At 30.0% G+C, this 22425-nt stretch overlaps 1 protein-coding gene across 2 annotated transcripts in view; it reads left to right on the forward strand.

Annotated features, from left to right (window-relative positions):
- LOC306933424 (formin-binding protein 1-like) overlaps positions 1-22425 on the forward strand; it is a 77208-nt gene that overhangs the window by 44472 nt on the left and 10311 nt on the right. For both annotated transcript variants that reach the window (XM_079515643.1, XM_079515644.1), the window contains exons 14-15: positions 21507-21639; positions 21976-22142. In XM_079515643.1, the coding sequence (XP_079371769.1) occupies positions 21507-21639; positions 21976-22142 (300 nt within the window). The remainder of the gene's footprint in view (positions 1-21506; positions 21640-21975; positions 22143-22425) is intronic.

Raw genomic sequence — 22425 nt, forward strand, 5'->3', positions numbered from 1 at the left:
TATTGTGATACATGGATGGTGGTTTAGCTTAGCACACAACAGCTAACATGATGCAGCAGGCTGCTGCCTGGATATGGAATATGGATATGTACTTATGGCTCCATCGCTGCCTCTTTCTTTTCTAGTAAGTAGAACTTTTTGTTGGCGTTGCTGTTTACCGTCCCTACAAGTCAGGGACGAGTGCACTGACTGTCTGACTCCGTCTCCGTGCAGTCTCCGACCGTGCTCCGCCTCCTGTGGGCGCGTTCGGAAATACCACACCGGAGTGCACTCGCCTATTAGTTTGCATTGCACAGTGGGCTCAGTGCGCTATTTCCGAACGCGCCCCACACGCACACACATGAGCGCACACACACACACCAACACACACAGCCCGCCTTCTGGCTGCTGCAGACCCAGCTCCCAGACCCAATTTTGAGAATAGATTAACGGCGATATTTTTTTATCGTGCGATAAGAGTCTCACGTTAACGCAGCACGTTAACGCAGCACGTTAACGCCGATAATGGCCCAGCATTAAAAACAATTAAAATAAAAATGCCATTAAAATATTGACATTATTGCTTATAGCAGCTTTAATTGTTCGATTGGCAGTTCTGGGCTCGGTTGTCTTTGCTTGGAGGGTTTTGTGGGAATAACAGGAACGACCCTGGAGGCATTTCTATAGGCCTTTATCTCTAAACATTTCTATAGACCTTTATCTCTAAACATTTATATAGGCCTTTATCTCTAAACATTTATATAGGCCTTTATCTCTAAACATTTCTATAGACCTTTATCTCTAAACATTTATATAGGCCTTTATCTCTAAACATTTCTATAGGCCTTTATCTCTAAACATTTCTATAGGCCTTTATCTCTAAACATTTATATAGGCCTTTATCTCTAAACATTTCTATAGGCCTTTATCTCTAAACATTTCTATAGACCTTTATCTCTAAACATTTATATAGGCCTTTATCTCTAAACATTTATATAGGCCTTTATCTCTAAACATTTCTATAGGCCTTTATCTCTAAACATTTCTATAGGCCTTTATCTCTAAACATTTCTATAGGCCTTTATATCTAAACATTTCTATAGGCCTTTATCTCTAAACATTTATATAGGCCTTTATCTCTAAACATTTCTATAGGCCTTTATCTCTAAACATTTATATAGGCCTTTATCTCTAAACATTTATATAGACCTTTATCTCTAAACATTTATATAGACCTTTATCTCTAAACATTTATATAGGCCTTTATCTCTAAACATGTATATAGGCCTTTATCTCTAAACATTTCTATAGACCTTTATCTCTAAACATTTCTATAGACCTTTATCTCTAAACAAAACATTTATATAGACCTTTATCTCTAAACAAAACATTTATATAGGCCTTTATCTCTAAACATTTATATAGACCTTTATCTCTAAACATTTATATAGACCTTTATCTCTAAACATTTATATAGACCTTTATCTCTAAACAAAACATGTATTTAGGCCTTTATCTCTAAACATTTATATAGACCTTTATCTCTAAACATTTATATAGACCTTTATCTCTAAACAAAACATTTCTTTAGGCCTTTATCTCTAAACATTTATATAGACCTTTATCTCTAAACATTTATTTAGGCTTTATCTCTAAACATTTATATATACCTTTATCTCTAAACAAAACATTTCTTTAGGCCTTTATCTCTAAACATTTATATAGACCTTTATCTCTAAACATTTCTATAGACCTTTATCTCTAAACATTCATATAGGCCTTTATCTCTAAACATTTATATAGACCTTTATCTCTAAACATTTATATAGACCTTTATCTCTAAACATTTATATAGACCTTTATCTCTAAACAAAACATTTCTTTAGGCCTTTATCTCTAAACATTTCTATAGGCCTTTATCTCTAAACATTTATATAGACCTTTATCTCTAAACATTTATATAGACCTTTATCTCTAAACATTTATATAGACCTTTATCTCTAAACATTTATATAGACCTTTATCTCTAAACATTTATATAGACCTTTATCTCTAAACATTTATATAGACCTTTATCTCTAAACAAAACATTTATATAGACCTTTATCTCTAAACAAAACATTTCTATAGGCCTTTATCTCTAAACATTTCTATAGACCTTTATCTCTAAACATTTCTATAGGCCTTTATCTAGAGACCTTTATCTCTAAACATTTATATAGACCTTTATCTCTAAACATTTATATAGACCTTTATCTCTAAACATTTATATAGACCTTTATCTCTAAACATTTATATAGACCTTTATCTCTAAACAAAACATTTCTATAGGCCTTTATCTATAAACATTTCTATAGACCTTTATCTCTAAACATTTCTATAGGCCTTTATCTCTAAACAAAACATTTATATAGACCTTTATCTCTAAACAAAACATTTCTATAGGCCTTTATCTCTATACATTTATATAGACCTTTATCTCTAAACATTTCTATAGACCTTTATCTCTAAACAAAACATTTATATAGACCTTTATCTCTAAACAAAACATTTCTATAGGCCTTTATCTCTAAACATTTATATAGACCTTTATCTCTAAACATTTCTATAGACCTTTATCTCTAAACATTTATATAGATCTTTATCTCTAAACATTTATATAGGCCTTTATCTCTAAACATTTATATATGCCTTGATCTCTAAACATTTATATAGACCTTTATCTATAAACATTTATATAGACCTTTATCTCTAAACATTTATATAGATCTTTATCTCTAAACATTTATATAGGCCTTTATCTCTAAACATTTATATATGCCTTTATCTCTAAACATTTATATAGACCTTTATCTATAAACATTTATATAGACCTTTATCTCTAAACATTTATATAGACCTTTATCTCTAAACATTTATATAGACCTTTATCTCTAAACATTTATATAGACCTTTATCTCTAAACATTTATATAGACCTTTATCTCTAAACAAAACATTTATTTAGGCCTTTATCTCTAAACATTTATATAGACCTTTATCTCTAAACAAAACATTTATTGAGGCCTTTATCTCTAAACATGTATATAGACCTTTATCTCTAAACAAAACATTTATTTAGGCCTTTATCTCTAAACATTTATATAGACCTTTATCTCTAAACATTTATATAGACCTTTATATCTAAACAAAACATTTATTTAGGCCTTTATCTCTAAACATTTCTATAGGCCTTTATCTCTAAACAAAACATTTCTTTAGGCCTTTATCTCTAAACATTTCTATAGGCCTTTATCTCTAAACATTTATATTGGCCTTTATCTCTAAACATTTCTATAGACCTTTATCTCTAAACATTTATATAGGCCTTTATCTCTAAACATATATATAGGCCTTTATCTCTAAACATTTATATAGGCCTTTATCTCTAAACATTTCTATAGGCCTTTATCTCTAAACATTTTTATAGGCCTTTATCTCTAAACATTTCTATAGACCTTTATCTCTAAACATTTATATAGGCCTTTATCTCTAAACATATATATAGGCCTTTATCTCTAAACATTTCTATAGGCCTTTATCTCTAAACATTTATATAGGCCTTTATCTCTAAACATTTATATTGGCCTTTATCTCTTGTTATGGAAATTATGAGGTCCCATCTTTGGCAATCAGCAGAGGCGAAGGCACGACACAAGGAGTCCGGCATATGGTCAGCATCGTTCTTTATTCGTTCCTATCATCTCAGTACAGCAGAATCGTAGCATGGTTGCTCATCGTCGTACAGTCAAGAGTGAAGCATCACCCCGTTCCTCCCCAAGTTGTCCTTTCCCTCCCCTTTATTTCCCAACCACACACCCCCAAATTGACAGTCAGTGACAGGTGTTTTATTCAAATACAACAGGACATGGACAGATAATAACAGGTGGTGTTACAACATCTCCGTTCATGGTGTTGTTCATGGTGTTTGCTGACAGACAGGAAACTACTCTAAATGGGATAACAGAGATGCTATACAAAATGTTCATATAAGGATCTGCGCTAAAGATAAAGGTGACACACAAATAAGTATACCTTTGCTGACAGTATGGAGGAGTCAAGTCAGCTGTTAGATTGACAGGAAGACTGCTCTAAATGGGTGATAGTTGGAGGCAAGCAGGAAACAAACTAATTTGAGAACACACCCAAGTAGGTAGAGGTAATAGTGACAGCTGTCAGATTGACAGCTGTTGGTTGGTTTGACTGTGTAGTGACTGATTGTTTCATCCTATTTGACCGAATGGAATACAATTATAGTTCTTATTGAATAGTAGAATTGGCATTCTAAAACTGCCATTACACTCTAAACATTTATATAGACCTTTATCTCTAAACATTTATATAGACCTTTATCTCTAAACATTTATATAGACCTTTATCTCTAAACAAAAAAAATCTATAGGCCTTTATCTCTATACATTTGTATAGACCTTTATCTCTAAACATTTCTATAGGCCTTTATCTCTAAACAAAACATTTATATAGACCTTTATCTCTAAACATTTATATAGACCTTTATCTCTAAACATTTATATAGACCTTTATCTCTAAACATTTATATAGACCTGTATCTCTAAACAAAACATTTCTATAGGCCTTTATCTCTATACATTTATATATACCTTTATCTCTAAACATTTCTATAGGCCTTTATCTCTAAACAAAACATTTATATAGACCTTTATCCCTAAACAAAACATTTCTATAGGCCTTTATCTCTAAACATTTATATAGACCTTTATCTCTAAACATTGATATAGGCCTTTATCTCTAAACATTTATATAGGCCTTTATCTCTAAACATTTATATAGACCTTTATCTCTAAACATTTATATAGACCTTTATCTCTAAACATTTATATAGACCTTTATCTCTAAACATTTATATAGACCTTTATCTCTAAACATTTATTTAGACCTTTATCTCTAAACATTCCTTTAGACCTTTATCTCTAAACATTGATATAGGCCTTTATCTCTAAACATTTATATAGGCCTTTATCTCTAAACATTTATATAGACCTTTATCTCTAAACATTTATATAGACCTTTATCTCTAAACATTTATATAGACCTTTATCTCTAAACATTCCTTTAGACCTTTATCTCTAAACATTTCTATAGGCCTTTATCTCTAAACAAAACATTTATATAGACCTTTATCTCTAAACAAAACATTTCTATAGGCCTTTATCTCTAAACATTTATATAGACCTTTATCTCTAAACATTTCTATAGACCTTTATCTCTAAACATTTATATAGATCTTTATCTCTAAACATTTATATAGGCCTTTATCTCTAAACATGTATACATGCCTTTATCTCTAAACATTTATATAGACCTTTATCTATAAACATTTATATAGATCTTTATCTCTAAACATTTATATAGGCCTTTATCTCTAAACATTTATATATGCCTTTATCTCTAAACATTTATATAGACCTTTATCTATAAACATTTATATAGACCTTTATCTATAAACATTTATATAGACCTTTATCTCTAAACATTTATATAGACCTTTATCTCTAAACATTTATATAGACCTTTATCTCTAAACAAAAAAAATATTTAGGCCTTTATCTCTAAACATTTATATAGACCTTTATCTCTAAACAAAACATTTATTGAGGCCTTTATCTCTAAACATGTATATAGACCTTTATCTCTAAACAAAACATTTATTTAGGCCTTTATCTCTAAACATTTATATAGACCTTTATCTCTAAACATTTATATAGACCTTTATCTCTAAACAAAACATTTATTTAGGCCTTTATCTCTAAACATTTCTATAGGCCTTTATCTCTAAACAAAACATTTCTTTAGGCCTTTATCTCTAAACATTTCTATAGGCCTTTATCTCTAAACATTTATATAGGCTTTTATCTCTAAACATTTCTATAGACCTTTATCTCTAAACATTTCTATAGGCCTTTATCTCTAAACATATATATAGGCCTTTATCTCTAAACATTTATATAGGCCTTTATCTCTAAACATTTCTATAGGCCTTTATCTCTAAACATTTATATAGGCCTTTATCTCTAAACATTTATATAGACCTTTATCTCTAAACATTTATATAGGCCTTTATCTCTAAACATTTCTATAGGCCTTTATCTCTAAACATGTATATAGGCCTTTATCTCTAAACATTTATATAGACCTTTATCTCTAAACATTTATATAGACCTTTATCTCTAAACATTTATATAGACCTTTATCTCTAAACAAAACATTTCTATAGGCCTTTATCTCTATACATTTATATAGACCTTTATCTCTAAACATTTATATAGTCCTTTATCTCTAAACAAAACATTTATATAGACCTTTATCTCTAAACATTTATATAGACCTTTATCTCTAAACATTTATATAGACCTTTATCTCTAAACATTTATATAGACCTGTATCTCTAAACAAAACATTTATATAGGCCTGTATCTCTATACATTTATATAGACCTTTATCTCTAAACATTTCTATAGGCCTTTATCTCTAAACAAAACATTTATATAGACCTTTATCTCTAAACAAAACATTTCTATAGGCCTTTATCTCTAAACATTTATATAGACCTTTATCTCTAAACATTGATATAGGCCTTTATCTCTAAACATTTATATAGGCCTTTATCTCTAAACATTTATATAGACCTTTATCTCTAAACATTTATATAGACCTTTATCTCTAAACATTTATATAGACCTTTATTTCTAAACATTTATATAGACCTTTATCTCGAAACATTCCTTTAGACCTTTATCTCTAAACATTTCTATAGGCCTTTATCTCTAAACATTTATATAGACCTTTATCTCTAAACATTCATATAGACCTTTATCTCTAAACATTTATATAGACCTTTATCTCTAAACATTCATATAGACCTTTATCTCTAAACATTTATATAGACCTTTATCTCTAAACAAAACATTTCTTTAGGCCTTTATCTCTAAACATTTATATAGACCTTTATCTCTAAACAAAACATTTCTTTAGGCCTTTATCTCTAAACATTTATAAAGACCTTTATCTCTAAACAAAACATTTCTTTAGGCCTTTATCTCTAAACATTTATATAGACCTTTATCTCTAAACATTTATATAGACCTTTATCTCTAAACAAAACATTTCTTTAGGCCTTTATCTCTAAACATTTATATAGGCCTTTATCTCTAAACAAAACATTTCTTTAGGCCTTTATCTCTAAACATTTCTATAGGCCTTTCTCTCTAAACATTTCTATAGGCCTTTATCTCTAAACATTTATATAGACCTTTATCTCTAAACATTTATATAGACCTTTATCTCTAAACATTTATATAGACCTTTATCTCTAAACATTTATATAGACCTTTATCTCTAAACATTTATATAGACCTTTATCTCTAAACAAAACATTTATTTAGGCCTTTATCTCTAAACATTTATATAGGCCTTTATCTCTAAACATTTATATAGACCTTTATCTCTAAACATTTATATAGACTTTTATCTCTAAACATTTATATAGACCTTTATCTCTAAACATTTATATAGACTTTTATCTCTAAATAAAACATTTATTTAGGCCTTTATCTGTAAACATTTATTTAGACCTTTATCTCTAAACATTTATATAGACCTTTATCTCTAAACATTTATATAGACCTTTATCTCTAAACAAAACATTTATTTAGGCCTTTATCTCTAAACATTTATATAGGCCTTTATCTCTAAACATTTATATAGACCTTTATCTCTAAACATTTATATAGACTTTTATCTCTAACCATTTATATAGACCTTTATCTCTAAACATTTATATAGACTTTTATCTCTAAATAAAACATTTATTTAGGCCTTTATCTCTAAACATTTATATAGACCTTTATCTCTAAACATTTATATAGACCTTTATCTCTAAACAAAACATTTCTTTAGGCCTTTATCTCTAAACATTTCTATAGGCCTTTATCTCTAAACAAAACATTTCTTTAGGCCTTTATCTCTAAACATTTCTATAGGCCTTTATCTCTAAACATTTATATAGGCCTTTATCTCTAAACATTTCTATAGACCTTTATCTCTAAACATTTCTATAGGCCTTTATCTCTAAACATATATATAGGCCTTTATCTCTAAACATTTATATAGGCCTTTATCTCTAAACATTTATATAGACCTTTATCTCTAAACATTTATATAGACCTTTATCTCTAAACATTTATATAGACCTTTATCTCTAAACAAAAAAAATATTTAGGCCTTTATCTCTAAACATTTATATAGACCTTTATCTCTAAACAAAACATTTATTGAGGCCTTTATCTCTAAACATGTATATAGACCTTTATCTCTAAACAAAACATTTATTTAGGCCTTTATCTCTAAACATTTATATAGACCTTTATCTCTAAACATTTATATAGACCTTTATCTCTAAACAAAACATTTATTTAGGCCTTTATCTCTAAACATTTCTATAGGCCTTTATCTCTAAACAAAACATTTCTTTAGGCCTTTATCTCTAAACATTTCTATAGGCCTTTATCTCTAAACATTTATATAGGCTTTTATCTCCAAACATTTCTATAGACCTTTATCTCTAAACATTTCTATAGGCCTTTATCTCTAAACATATATATAGGCCTTTATCTCTAAACATTTATATAGGCCTTTATCTCTAAACATTTCTATAGGCCTTTATCTCTAAACATTTATATAGGCCTTTATCTCTAAACATTTATATAGACCTTTATCTCTAAACATTTATATAGGCCTTTATCTCTAAACATTTCTATAGGCCTTTATCTCTAAACATTTATATAGGCCTTTATCTCTAAACATTTATATAGACCTTTATCTCTAAACATTTATATAGACCTTTATCTCTAAACATTTCTATAGACCTTTATCTCTAAACAAAACATTTCTATAGGCCTTTATCTCTATACATTTATATAGACCTTTATCTCTAAACATTTATATAGTCCTTTATCTCTAAACAAAACATTTATATAGACCTTTATCTCTAAACATTTATATAGACCTTTATCTCTAAACATTTATATAGACCTTTATCTCTAAACATTTATATAGACCTGTATCTCTAAACAAAACATTTATATAGGCCTTTATCTCTATACATTTATATAGACCTTTATCTCTAAACATTTCTATAGGCCTTTATCTCTAAACAAAACATTTATATAGACCTTTATCTCTAAACAAAACATTTCTATAGGCCTTTATCTCTAAACATTTATATAGACCTTTATCTCTAAACATTGATATAGGCCTTTATCTCTAAACATTTATATAGGCCTTTATCTCTAAACATTTATATAGACCTTTATCTCTAAACATTTATATAGACCTTTATCTCTAAACATTTATATAGACCTTTATCTCTAAACATTTATATAGACCTTTATCTCTAAACATTCCTTTAGACCTTTATCTCTAAACATTTCTATAGGCCTTTATCTCTAAACATTTATATAGACCTTTATCTCTAAACATTCATATAGACCTTTATCTCTAAACATTTATATAGACCTTTATCTCTAAACATTCATATAGACCTTTATCTCTAAACATTTATATAGACCTTTATCTCTAAACAAAACATTTCTTTAGGCCTTTATCTCTAAACATTTATATAGACCTTTATCTCTAAACAAAACATTTCTTTAGGCCTTTATCTCTAAACATTTATATAGACCTTTATCTCTAAACATTTATATAGACCTTTATCTCTAAACAAAACATTTCTTTAGGCCTTTATCTCTAAACATTTATATAGGCCTTTATCTCTAAACAAAACATTTCTTTAGGCCTTTATCTCTAAACATTTCTATAGGCCTTTCTCTCTAAACATTTCTATAGGCCTTTATCTCTAAACATTTATATAGACCTTTATCTCTAAACATTTATATAGACCTTTATCTCTAAACATTTATATAGACCTTTATCTCTAAACATTTATATAGACCTTTATCTCTAAACATTTATATAGACCTTTATCTCTAAACAAAACATTTATTTAGGCCTTTATCTCTAAACATTTATATAGGCCTTTATCTCTAAACATTTATATAGACCTTTATCTCTAAACATTTATATAGACTTTTATCTCTAAACATTTATATAGACCTTTATCTCTAAACATTTATATAGACTTTTATCTCTAAATAAAACATTTATTTAGGCCTTTATCTGTAAACATTTATTTAGACCTTTATCTCTAAACATTTATATAGACCTTTATCTCTAAACATTTATATAGACCTTTATCTCTAAACAAAACATTTATTTAGGCCTTTATCTCTAAACATTTATATAGGCCTTTATCTCTAAACATTTATATAGACCTTTATCTCTAAACATTTATATAGACTTTTATCTCTAACCATTTATATAGACCTTTATCTCTAAACATTTATATAGACTTTTATCTCTAAATAAAACATTTATTTAGGCCTTTATCTCTAAACATTTATATAGACCTTTATCTCTAAACATTTATATAGACCTTTATCTCTAAACAAAACATTTCTTTAGGCCTTTATCTCTAAACATTTATATAGACCTTTATCTTTAAACAAAACATTTCTTTAGGCCTTTATCTCTAAACATTTATATAGACCTTTATCTTTAAACAAAACATTTCTTTAGGCCTTTATCTCTAAACATTTATATAGACCTTTATCTCCTAAACATTTATATAGACCTTTATCTCTAAACATTTATATAGGCCTTTATCTCTAAACAAAACATTTATATAGACCTTTATCTCTAAACAAAACATTTCTATAGGCCTTTATCTCTAAACATTTATATAGACCTTTATCTCTAAACATTTCTATAGACCTTTATCTCTAAACATTTATATAGATCTTTATCTCTAAACATTTATATAGGCCTTTATCTCTAAACATGTATACATGCCTTTATCTCTAAACATTTATATAGACCTTTATCTATAAACATTTATATAGATCTTTATCTCTAAACATTTATATAGGCCTTTATCTCTAAACATTTATATATGCCTTTATCTCTAAACATTTATATAGACCTTTATCTATAAACATTTATATAGACCTTTATCTATAAACATTTATATAGACCTTTATCTCTAAACATTTATATAGACCTTTATCTCTAAACATTTATATAGACCTTTATCTCTAAACAAAAAAAATATTTAGGCCTTTATCTCTAAACATTTATATAGACCTTTATCTCTAAACAAAACATTTATTGAGGCCTTTATCTCTAAACATGTATATAGACCTTTATCTCTAAACAAAACATTTATTTAGGCCTTTATCTCTAAACATTTATATAGACCTTTATCTCTAAGCATTTATATAGACCTTTATCTCTAAACAAAACATTTATTTAGGCCTTTATCTCTAAACATTTCTATAGGCCTTTATCTCTAAACAAAACATTTCTTTAGGCCTTTATCTCTAAACATTTCTATAGGCCTTTATCTCTAAACATTTATATAGGCTTTTATCTCTAAACATTTCTATAGACCTTTATCTCTAAACATTTCTATAGGCCTTTATCTCTAAACATATATATAGGCCTTTATCTCTAAACATTTATATAGGCCTTTATCTCTAAACATTTCTATAGGCCTTTATCTCTAAACATTTATATAGGCCTTTATCTCTAAACATTTATATAGACCTGTATCTCTAAACATTTATATAGGCCTTTATCTCTAAACATTTCTATAGGCCTTTATCTCTAAACATTTATATAGGCCTTTATCTCTAAACATTTATATAGACCTTTATCTCTAAACATTTATATAGACCTTTATCTCTAAACATTTATATAGACCTTTATCTCTAAACAAAACATTTCTATAGGCCTTTATCTCTATACATTTATATAGACCTTTATCTCTAAACATTTATATAGTCCTTTATCTCTAAACAAAACATTTATATAGACCTTTATCTCTAAACATTTATATAGACCTTTATCTCTAAACATTTATATAGACCTTTATCTCTAAACATTTATATAGACCTGTATCTCTAAACAAAACATTTATATAGGCCTTTATCTCTATACATTTATATAGACCTTTATCTCTAAACATTTCTATAGGCCTTTATCTCTAAACAAAACATTTATATAGACCTTTATCTCTAAACAAAACATTTCTATAGGCCTTTATCTCTAAACATTTATATAGACCTTTATCTCTAAACATTGATATAGGCCTTTATCTCTAAACATTTATATAGGCCTTTATCTCTAAACATTTATATAGACCTTTATCTCTAAACATTTATATAGACCTTTATCTCTAAACATTTATATAGACCTTTATTTCTAAACATTTATATAGACCTTTATCTCTAAACATTCCTTTAGACCTTTATCTCTAAACATTTCTATAGGCCTTTATCTCTAAACATTTATATAGACCTTTATCTCTAAACATTCATATAGACCTTTATCTCTAAACATTTATATAGACCTTTATCTCTAAACATTCATATAGACCTTTATCTCTAAACATTTATATAGACCTTTATCTCTAAACAAAACATTTCTTTAGGCCTTTATCTCTAAACATTTATATAGACCTTTATCTCTAAACAAAACATTTCTTTAGGCCTTTATCTCTAAACATTTATATAGACCTTTATCTCTAAACAAAACATTTCTTTAGGCCTTTATCTCTAAACATTTATATAGACCTTTATCTCTAAACATTTATATAGACCTTTATCTCTAAACAAAACATTTCTTTAGGCCTTTATCTCTAAACATTTATATAGGCCTTTATCTCTAAACAAAACATTTCTTTAGGCCTTTATCTCTAAACATTTCTATAGGCCTTTCTCTCTAAACATTTCTATAGGCCTTTATCTCTAAACATTTATATAGACCTTTATCTCTAAACATTTATATAGACCTTTATCTCTAAACATTTATATAGACCTTTATCTCTAAACATTTATATAGACCTTTATCTCTAAACATTTATATAGACCTTTATCTCTAAACAAAACATTTATTTAGGCCTTTATCTCTAAACATTTATATAGGCCTTTATCTCTAAACATTTATATAGACCTTTATCTCTAAACATTTATATAGACTTTTATCTCTAAACATTTATATAGACCTTTATCTCTAAACATTTATATAGACTTTTATCTCTAAATAAAACATTTATTTAGGCCTTTATCTGTAAACATTTATTTAGACCTTTATCTCTAAACATTTATATAGACCTTTATCTCTAAACATTTATATAGACCTTTATCTCTAAACAAAACATTTATTTAGGCCTTTATCTCTAAACATTTATATAGGCCTTTATCTCTAAACATTTATATAGACCTTTATCTCTAAACATTTATATAGACTTTTATCTCTAACCATTTATATAGACCTTTATCTCTAAACATTTATATAGACTTTTATCTCTAAATAAAACATTTATTTAGGCCTTTATCTCTAAACATTTATATAGACCTTTATCTCTAAACATTTATATAGACCTTTATCTCTAAACAAAACATTTCTTTAGGCCTTTATCTCTAAACATTTATATAGGCCTTTATCTCTAAACAAAACATTTCTTTAGGCCTTTATCTCTAAACATTTCTATAGGCCTTTATCTCTAAACATTTATATAGGCCTTTATCTCTAAACATTTCTATAGACCTTTATCTCTAAACATTTCTATAGCCCTTTATCTCTAAACATATATATAGGCCTTTATCTCTAAACATTTATATAGGCCTTTATCTCTAAACATTTATATAGACCTTTATCTCTAAACATTTATATAGACCTTTATCTCTAAACATTTATATAGACCTTTATCTCTAAACAAAAAAAATATTTAGGCCTTTATCTCTAAACATTTATATAGACCTTTATCTCTAAACAAAACATTTATTGAGGCCTTTATCTCTAAACATGTATATAGACCTTTATCTCTAAACAAAACATTTATTTAGGCCTTTATCTCTAAACATTTATATAGACCTTTATCTCTAAACATTTATATAGACCTTTATCTCTAAACAAAACATTTATTTAGGCCTTTATCTCTAAACATTTCTATAGGCCTTTATCTCTAAACAAAACATTTCTTTAGGCCTTTATCTCTAAACATTTCTATAGGCCTTTATCTCTAAACATTTATATAGGCTTTTATCTCCAAACATTTCTATAGACCTTTATCTCTAAACATTTCTATAGGCCTTTATCTCTAAACATTTATATAGACTTTTATCTCTAAATAAAACATTTATTTAGGCCTTTATCTGTAAACATTTATTTAGACCTTTATCTCTAAACATTTATATAGACCTTTATCTCTAAACATTTATATAGACCTTTATCTCTAAACAAAACATTTATTTAGGCCTTTATCTCTAAACATTTCTATAGGCCTTTATCTCTAAACAAAACATTTCTTTAGGCCTTTATCTCTAAACATTTCTATAGGCCTTTATCTCTAAACATTTATATAGGCTTTTATCTCCAAACATTTCTATAGACCTTTATCTCTAAACATTTCTATAGGCCTTTATCTCTAAACATATATATAGGCCTTTATCTCTAAACATTTATATAGGCCTTTATCTCTAAACATTTCTATAGGCCTTTATCTCTAAACATTTATATAGGCCTTTATCTCTAAACATTTATATAGACCTTTATCTCTAAACATTTATATAGGCCTTTATCTCTAAACATTTCTATAGGCCTTTATCTCTAAACATTTATATAGGCCTTTATCTCTAAACATTTATATAGACCTTTATCTCTAAACATTTATATAGACCTTTATCTCTAAACATTTCTATAGACCTTTATCTCTAAACAAAACATTTCTATAGGCCTTTATCTCTATACATTTATATAGACCTTTATCTCTAAACATTTATATAGTCCTTTATCTCTAAACAAAACATTTATATAGACCTTTATCTCTAAACATTTATATAGACCTTTATCTCTAAACATTTATATAGACCTTTATCTCTAAACATTTATATAGACCTGTATCTCTAAACAAAACATTTATATAGGCCTTTATCTCTATACATTTATATAGACCTTTATCTCTAAACATTTCTATAGGCCTTTATCTCTAAACAAAACATTTATATAGACCTTTATCTCTAAACAAAACATTTCTATAGGCCTTTATCTCTAAACATTTATATAGACCTTTATCTCTAAACATTGATATAGGCCTTTATCTCTAAACATTTATATAGGCCTTTATCTCTAAACATTTATATAGACCTTTATCTCTAAACATTTATATAGACCTTTATCTCTAAACATTTATATAGACCTTTATCTCTAAACATTTATATAGACCTTTATCTCTAAACATTCCTTTAGACCTTTATCTCTAAACATTTCTATAGGCCTTTATCTCTAAACATTTATATAGACCTTTATCTCTAAACATTCATATAGACCTTTATCTCTAAACATTTATATAGACCTTTATCTCTAAACATTCATATAGACCTTTATCTCTAAACATTTATATAGACCTTTATCTCTAAACAAAACATTTCTTTAGGCCTTTATCTCTAAACATTTATATAGACCTTTATCTCTAAACAAAACATTTCTTTAGGCCTTTATCTCTAAACATTTATATAGACCTTTATCTCTAAACATTTATATAGACCTTTATCTCTAAACAAAACATTTCTTTAGGCCTTTATCTCTAAACATTTATATAGGCCTTTATCTCTAAACAAAACATTTCTTTAGGCCTTTATCTCTAAACATTTCTATAGGCCTTTCTCTCTAAACATTTCTATAGGCCTTTATCTCTAAACATTTATATAGACCTTTATCTCTAAACATTTATATAGACCTTTATCTCTAAACATTTATATAGACCTTTATCTCTAAACATTTATATAGACCTTTATCTCTAAACAAAACATTTATTTAGGCCTTTATCTCTAAACATTTATATAGGCCTTTATCTCTAAACATTTATATAGACCTTTATCTCTAAACATTTATATAGACTTTTATCTCTAAACATTTATATAGACCTTTATCTCTAAACATTTATATAGACTTTTATCTCTAAATAAAACATTTATTTAGGCCTTTATCTGTAAACATTTATTTAGACCTTTATCTCTAAACATTTATATAGACCTTTATCTCTAAACATTTATATAGACCTTTATCTCTAAACAAAACATTTATTTAGGCCTTTATCTCTAAACATTTATATAGGCCTTTATCTCTAAACATTTATATAGACTTTTATCTCTAACCATTTATATAGACCTTTATCTCTAAACATTTATATAGACTTTTATCTCTAAATAAAACATTTATTTAGGCCTTTATCTCTAAACATTTATATAGACCTTTATCTCTAAACATTTATATAGACCTTTATCTCTAAACAAAACATTTCTTTAGGCCTTTATCTCTAAACATTTATATAGACCTTTATCTTTAAACAAAACATTTCTTTAGGCCTTTATCTCTAAACATTTATATAGACCTTTATCTTTAAACAAAACATTTCTTTAGGCCTTTATCTCTAAACATTTATATAGACCTTTATCTCCTAAACATTTATATAGACCTTTATCTCTAAACATTTATATAGGCCTTTATCTCTAAACATTTATATAGACCTTTATCTCTAAACATTTATATAGACTTTTATCTCTAAACATTTATATAGGCCTTTATCTCTAAACATTTATATAGACCTTTATCTCTAAACATTTATATAGACCTTTATCTCTAAACATTTATATAGACCTTTATCTCTAAACATTTATATAGACCTTTATCTCTAAACATTTATATAGACCTTTATCTCTAAACATTTATATAGGCCTTTATCTCTAAACATTTATATAGACCTTTATCTCTAAACATTTATATAGACCTTTATCTCTAAACAAAACATTTATTTAGGCCTTTATCTCTAAACATTTATATAGACCTTTATCTCTAAACAAAACATTTATTTAGGCCTTTATCTCTAAACATTTATATATACCTTTATCTCTAAACAAAACATTTATTTAGGCCTTTATCTCTAAACATTTATATAGACCTTTATCTCTAAACATTTTGATAGACCTTTATCTCTAAACATTTCTATAGGCCTTTATCTCTAAACATTTATATAGACCTTTATCTCTAAACATTTATATAGACCTTTATCTATAAACATTTCTATAGGCCTTTATCTCTAAACATTTATATAGACCTTTATCTCTAAACATTTATATAGACCTTTATCTCTAAACAAAACATTTCTTTAGGCCTTTATCTCTAAACATTTCTATAGGCCTTTATCTCTAAACAAAACATTTCTTTAGGCCTTTATCTCTAAACATTTCTATAGGCCTTTATCTCTAAACATTTATATAGGCCTTTATCTCTAAACATTTCTATAGGCCTTTATCTAAACATTTATATAGGCCTTTATCTCTAAACATATATATAGGCCTTTATCTCTAAACATTTATATAGGCCTTTATCTCTAAACATTTATATAGGCCTTTATCTCTAAACATTTATATAGGCCTTTATCTCTAAACATTTATATAGGCCTTTATCTCTAAACATTTATACAGGCCTTTATCTCTAAACATTTATATAGACCTTTATCTCTAAACATTTATATAGGGCTTTATCTCTAAACATTTCTATAGGCCTTTATCTCTAAACATTTATATAGACCTTTATCTCTAAACATTTATATAGGCCTTTATCTCTAAACATTTATATAGGCCTTTATCTCTAAACATTTATATAGACCTTTATCTCTAAACATTTATATAGACATTTATCTCTAAACATTTATATAGACCTTTATCTCTAAACATTTATATAGGCCTTTATCTCTAAACATTTATATAGGCCTTTATCTCTAAACATTTATATAGACCTTTATCTCTAAACATTTATATAGACCTTTATCTCTAAACATTTATATAGACCTTTATCTCTAAACATTTATATAGGCCTTTATCTCTAAACATTTATATAGGCCTTTATCTCTAAACATTTATATAGACCTTTATCTCTAAACATTTATATAGGCCTTTATCTCTAAACATTTATATAGACCTTTATCTCTAAACATTTATATAGGCCTTTACAATTTAGGCATTTAGCAGACGCTCTTAATCCAGAGCGACTTTATCTCTAAACATTTATATAGGCCTTTATCTCTAAACATTTATATAGGCCTTTATCTCTAAACATTTCTATAGACCTTTATCTCTAAACAAAACATTTATATAGACCTTTATCTCTAAACATTTATATAGACCTTTATCTCTGAACATTTATATAGGCCTTTATCTCTAAACATTTATATAGACCTTTATCTCTAAACAAAACATTTATATAGACCTTTATCTCTAAACATTTATATAGACCTTTATCTCTAAACAAAAACAAAATGTGATTAAGAAATCTTATTTTGGCTTTGTAATAATTTAGTTTTAAATTGTGAAGATACTTTATAGACACCCTGCCTGTACTACAACTAATAATATGAATAATTCACTAGAATTATACTCTTAACCCTTAGACAGATTACTACTGGAAAACACGTGGAGTTTTGAATTAGTCTTTTCTGCCCTGTACGTGATTTTCCGTAGTTCTCTTTTTTTATTAATACCAATATATTAATTCGGTCCGCACCTCTGTATATAGTATTGAGCATAAATATCAACTACATTTCCCAGAATTCCCGTGTCACGTGACACACGTGTATGCTTTCCTATTGGAAACTGACGCCCAGCCCCCAGTGAACAGGGGGGTTGGTTGACTCCTCCGAGGTGGGCACTGGAGGAAGAGTTTTTCAGCCAGGTTTGCAGTCGCCGCAAAAAAAACAATCTGAAAAATGATCCATCCGTGTCCAGTGGCATTCTCCAGTCCCAGACCGTTGGCCGGGCTGCAACATCCACCCTCGCGGATTACACGTGCAATGTTTTTTCTTCTCCCCACCGGAGTTACCACCAAGGCTGATGCCTTCGCTAAAAGGTAATTTTATTGTATTCGAAAATGCCCTAATATGACATGTCTAGTAAGACGATCCCTATATTTGGCCCGAGCCGACCTAGTGCTGATATCAGATAGATGTGGTAGAACCATATATGGATAGATCTAACTGGTTTAGTCATCGTGACATGCATAGTCGGAGAATATATAACAAGGGTCGGTACTATAGGTGATCGACGTAGCTAACAAAAACATCTGATCAAATGAATGTATTGTACTGTGTCTTTGTGGGCCGAATCGTGGCATCGTGGCATACAAATAGATGTTTGTATAATTAGTATCACGATAAAATAATATGGCGACGTTAGAATGACACCACCAATGAGTGATCGCGTGTAATGTAGCTGCCCAGCGTATATCCAGCACCATCACGTCACCACATTCCACTGGCTGTTGGCTAGTAGTAGTTGCTAACAAACACTGCACAAATGGTACTGGCTATTGGCCGGGCCACAAGCCCGGGCAATAGCCAGTACCAATGTTGCTGGATGATTGCGACGCAATGGTGCTGGATATACCCTGGGCAGCTAGCTACATTACCACCGATCACTCATTGGTGTTTCATTCTAACGTTGCCATATTATTTTATCGTGATACTACTTATACAAGCATCTATTTGTATTTGTCATGCCACGACTCGGCCCACAAAGACACTGCACAATAAAATCATTGATCGCCAGCAGCCGGGTAAAACGCCATGTAATAGTAGCGTGCACTGACTACAGCTAAAATGTTTATTTCTTTTTATATATTTAGAACTGGCATCAGATGAGGAGGAGGAGGAGGAGGATGAAGAGTCAAGACTGCGATGGCGTTCTCCGACACTGAACCGGATTCATTCATTCATTCATTTCAGGGGGGGCAGTTTTTGGGTGTTTTTTTTATTTAGCCTACTCACACATAACCTGACTCCGCCAGATGGGGCAGCAGAGAGTACACTGGGTTCCCCCCTCCTGCTCCCATCTGGGAACTCTCAGGCAGACTTGATGCCCGGCCACAAAACGGCCTGGCCAATCAGCAGCAGCTAGAAGCGAAGTTGCTCACAAAACGGCCTGGCCAATCAGCAGCAGCTAGTAGAAGCTAGAAGCTGCTGCTAGAAGTTGCTAGAAGCTGCTGCTGATTGGCCAGGCCGTTTTGTGGCCGGGCATCAAGTCTGCCTGAGAGTTCCCAGATGGGAGCAGGAGGGGGGAACACAGTGTACACTCTGCTGCCCCATATGGCGGAGTCAGGTTAACTCACACACACACACCGTCAAGGACTGGGTTTGGGGACATTTGGGAGGAGTAGCTCTGATCCATAGCTCTAAATGCGCATTTAGAGCTATGGATCAGAGCTAGGGGAGGAGTAACTGTTTTGTATGTAGGCCTATTTATTTTCTGTAATATTTATCATTTTATTATGTTAGTAGTCGTAAAAAATAAAAGACGCTTTTACAATGAGTTAGACCTGTCATGACTATTTTGTTCACTATTGTGAGGTTTATTGTATATGACTAAGCAAGTTTCAACTGTGATTTACTCTGTAACGGTAATAACTCAATTTCTTTTTTATAATACAGTATACATTCAAGTCTATATTTTGATACATATCATGGGCACCAAGTCATATCAAAACAATGTCCTTGGATGTGTTTTTTATCAAAACTGTGTTTCTTCATAACAGGTTTTTGAGATACATGCATGAATAGACAAGGTACTGGTAAGACTATGTAAACATGGTATATATCAAAATGTGCGTTAGAATGTCTAATTTTACCCCAAAAAAGAATTGAGTTTATATGATGTTCCAATTTCAGAGCTATGGGGACTTTTAGCTGGATAGGTCAGATTGATCATGACTGACCATGCTATTTATAGATGGCAAAATATCTACAGTGGTACATGTGAGAAACTTTTTATTTTATTTTAATTGAACTAGACAACTCACCCTTTAAAATGAGATATTGCATGGCTATGTATGCCCAGCAGAAAAAAAGTTATTTAGAAAATAAAACTTCAACCGGGCATAACTTTTTTTGGTTGTCCTAGAAACAGAAACAGTGTAAATGCAGGCTCTTTTAAATGGCTTCCAACACAAGAACTAAACATTTTATCAACTCAGTTCATTTTTTTCCTGGAAGCAGACAAGTCAAGCTTTCTCTGAAGGTCTTTCGTTGTCACACATTCACAACAGAGAATTTTCAATAAATCATTCAAAAACGCCATTCTGGCCATAGAGAAGTCTACCTACTATATAGAAATCCTTGAAACGCTCAAAGAGTTAACACATTGTGTGTGTGTGTCTGTGTGTGTGTGTGTGTGTGTGTGTGTGTGTGTGTGTGTGTGTGTGTGTGTGTGTGTGTGTGTGCGCGCGCGTGCGTGTACGTGTACGTGTGTGAGCGCATTTGTGCGTGCGTGTGCGTGCGTGCAGAGATGCCCTCCTGAAGATGCGTGAGGTGTATGAGCGGACCGTAGGGATGGGGGACCCCAGTAGTCTGGAACCCAGACTGGAGGAGGTGTCTCTGAACCTGGACCGACTGCAGAGAGACCTGCACAGACACCAGGTACACACAGACGCACGCACACACACACACACACACACGCACGCACACACGCATGCACGCACGCACACACGCACATCAGCACGCACGCATTTCTCATTTTCTCACCTATATTATAGTAAGAATGATATGCGCTAATGAGCGGTGACATCATCGTTTCTCAAAAGCTCCGTTTCACACGACTACACAGCTCCACTGATCCGGATATTTTGGAAAATCTTCACCTATTTATCAGTTTCCAAAAACCTCTGTTTGAGTGGCCGAAAACGCTGTTTGCGTGTGGCTGAACGTGTGTGTGGGTGTGTGTGTGTGTGTGCGTGCCTGCGTGCGTGCGTGCAGGGTTGGCTAGCGGAGGCAGACAGCCGGCTAGCGGAGCAGGGCGGCAGAAGGCAAAGCGGGGGAGGAGGAGGTGGAGGGTTCGAGTCCCACGTCACGACGCCAGGCAGCAGCAGCCTCAACCAACTGGACCACCTCAGCCAGCACCAGGGACCAGCCAGCAGGGAGAGGTGGGGAAACCCTTTCATTGCCATCTACGGACATATCCGTACCCATAGATATTATACTAAAAAAAACATGATCCTCCGGTTTTATTGTTATATAAGGAGGAATATTTTTTTCAAAAAAGTGTAGGGGAGAACGGGGTTAAGATGAGCCAGCGTTTAAGTTGAACCACCCTTTTTATCTAGATCAGGTCACCATGTGACCTTAAATCTAGTAAGCATCCATAATTTACACCTGGCTGTGAAGTTGGGAAGCACATGGGGAAAGTTAGAAAACATTCTTTTACAC

This window comes from Electrona antarctica (genome assembly GCF_951216825.1).
Source record: "Electrona antarctica genome assembly, chromosome: 12".
Lineage (NCBI taxonomy): Eukaryota > Metazoa > Chordata > Actinopteri > Myctophiformes > Myctophidae > Electrona > Electrona antarctica.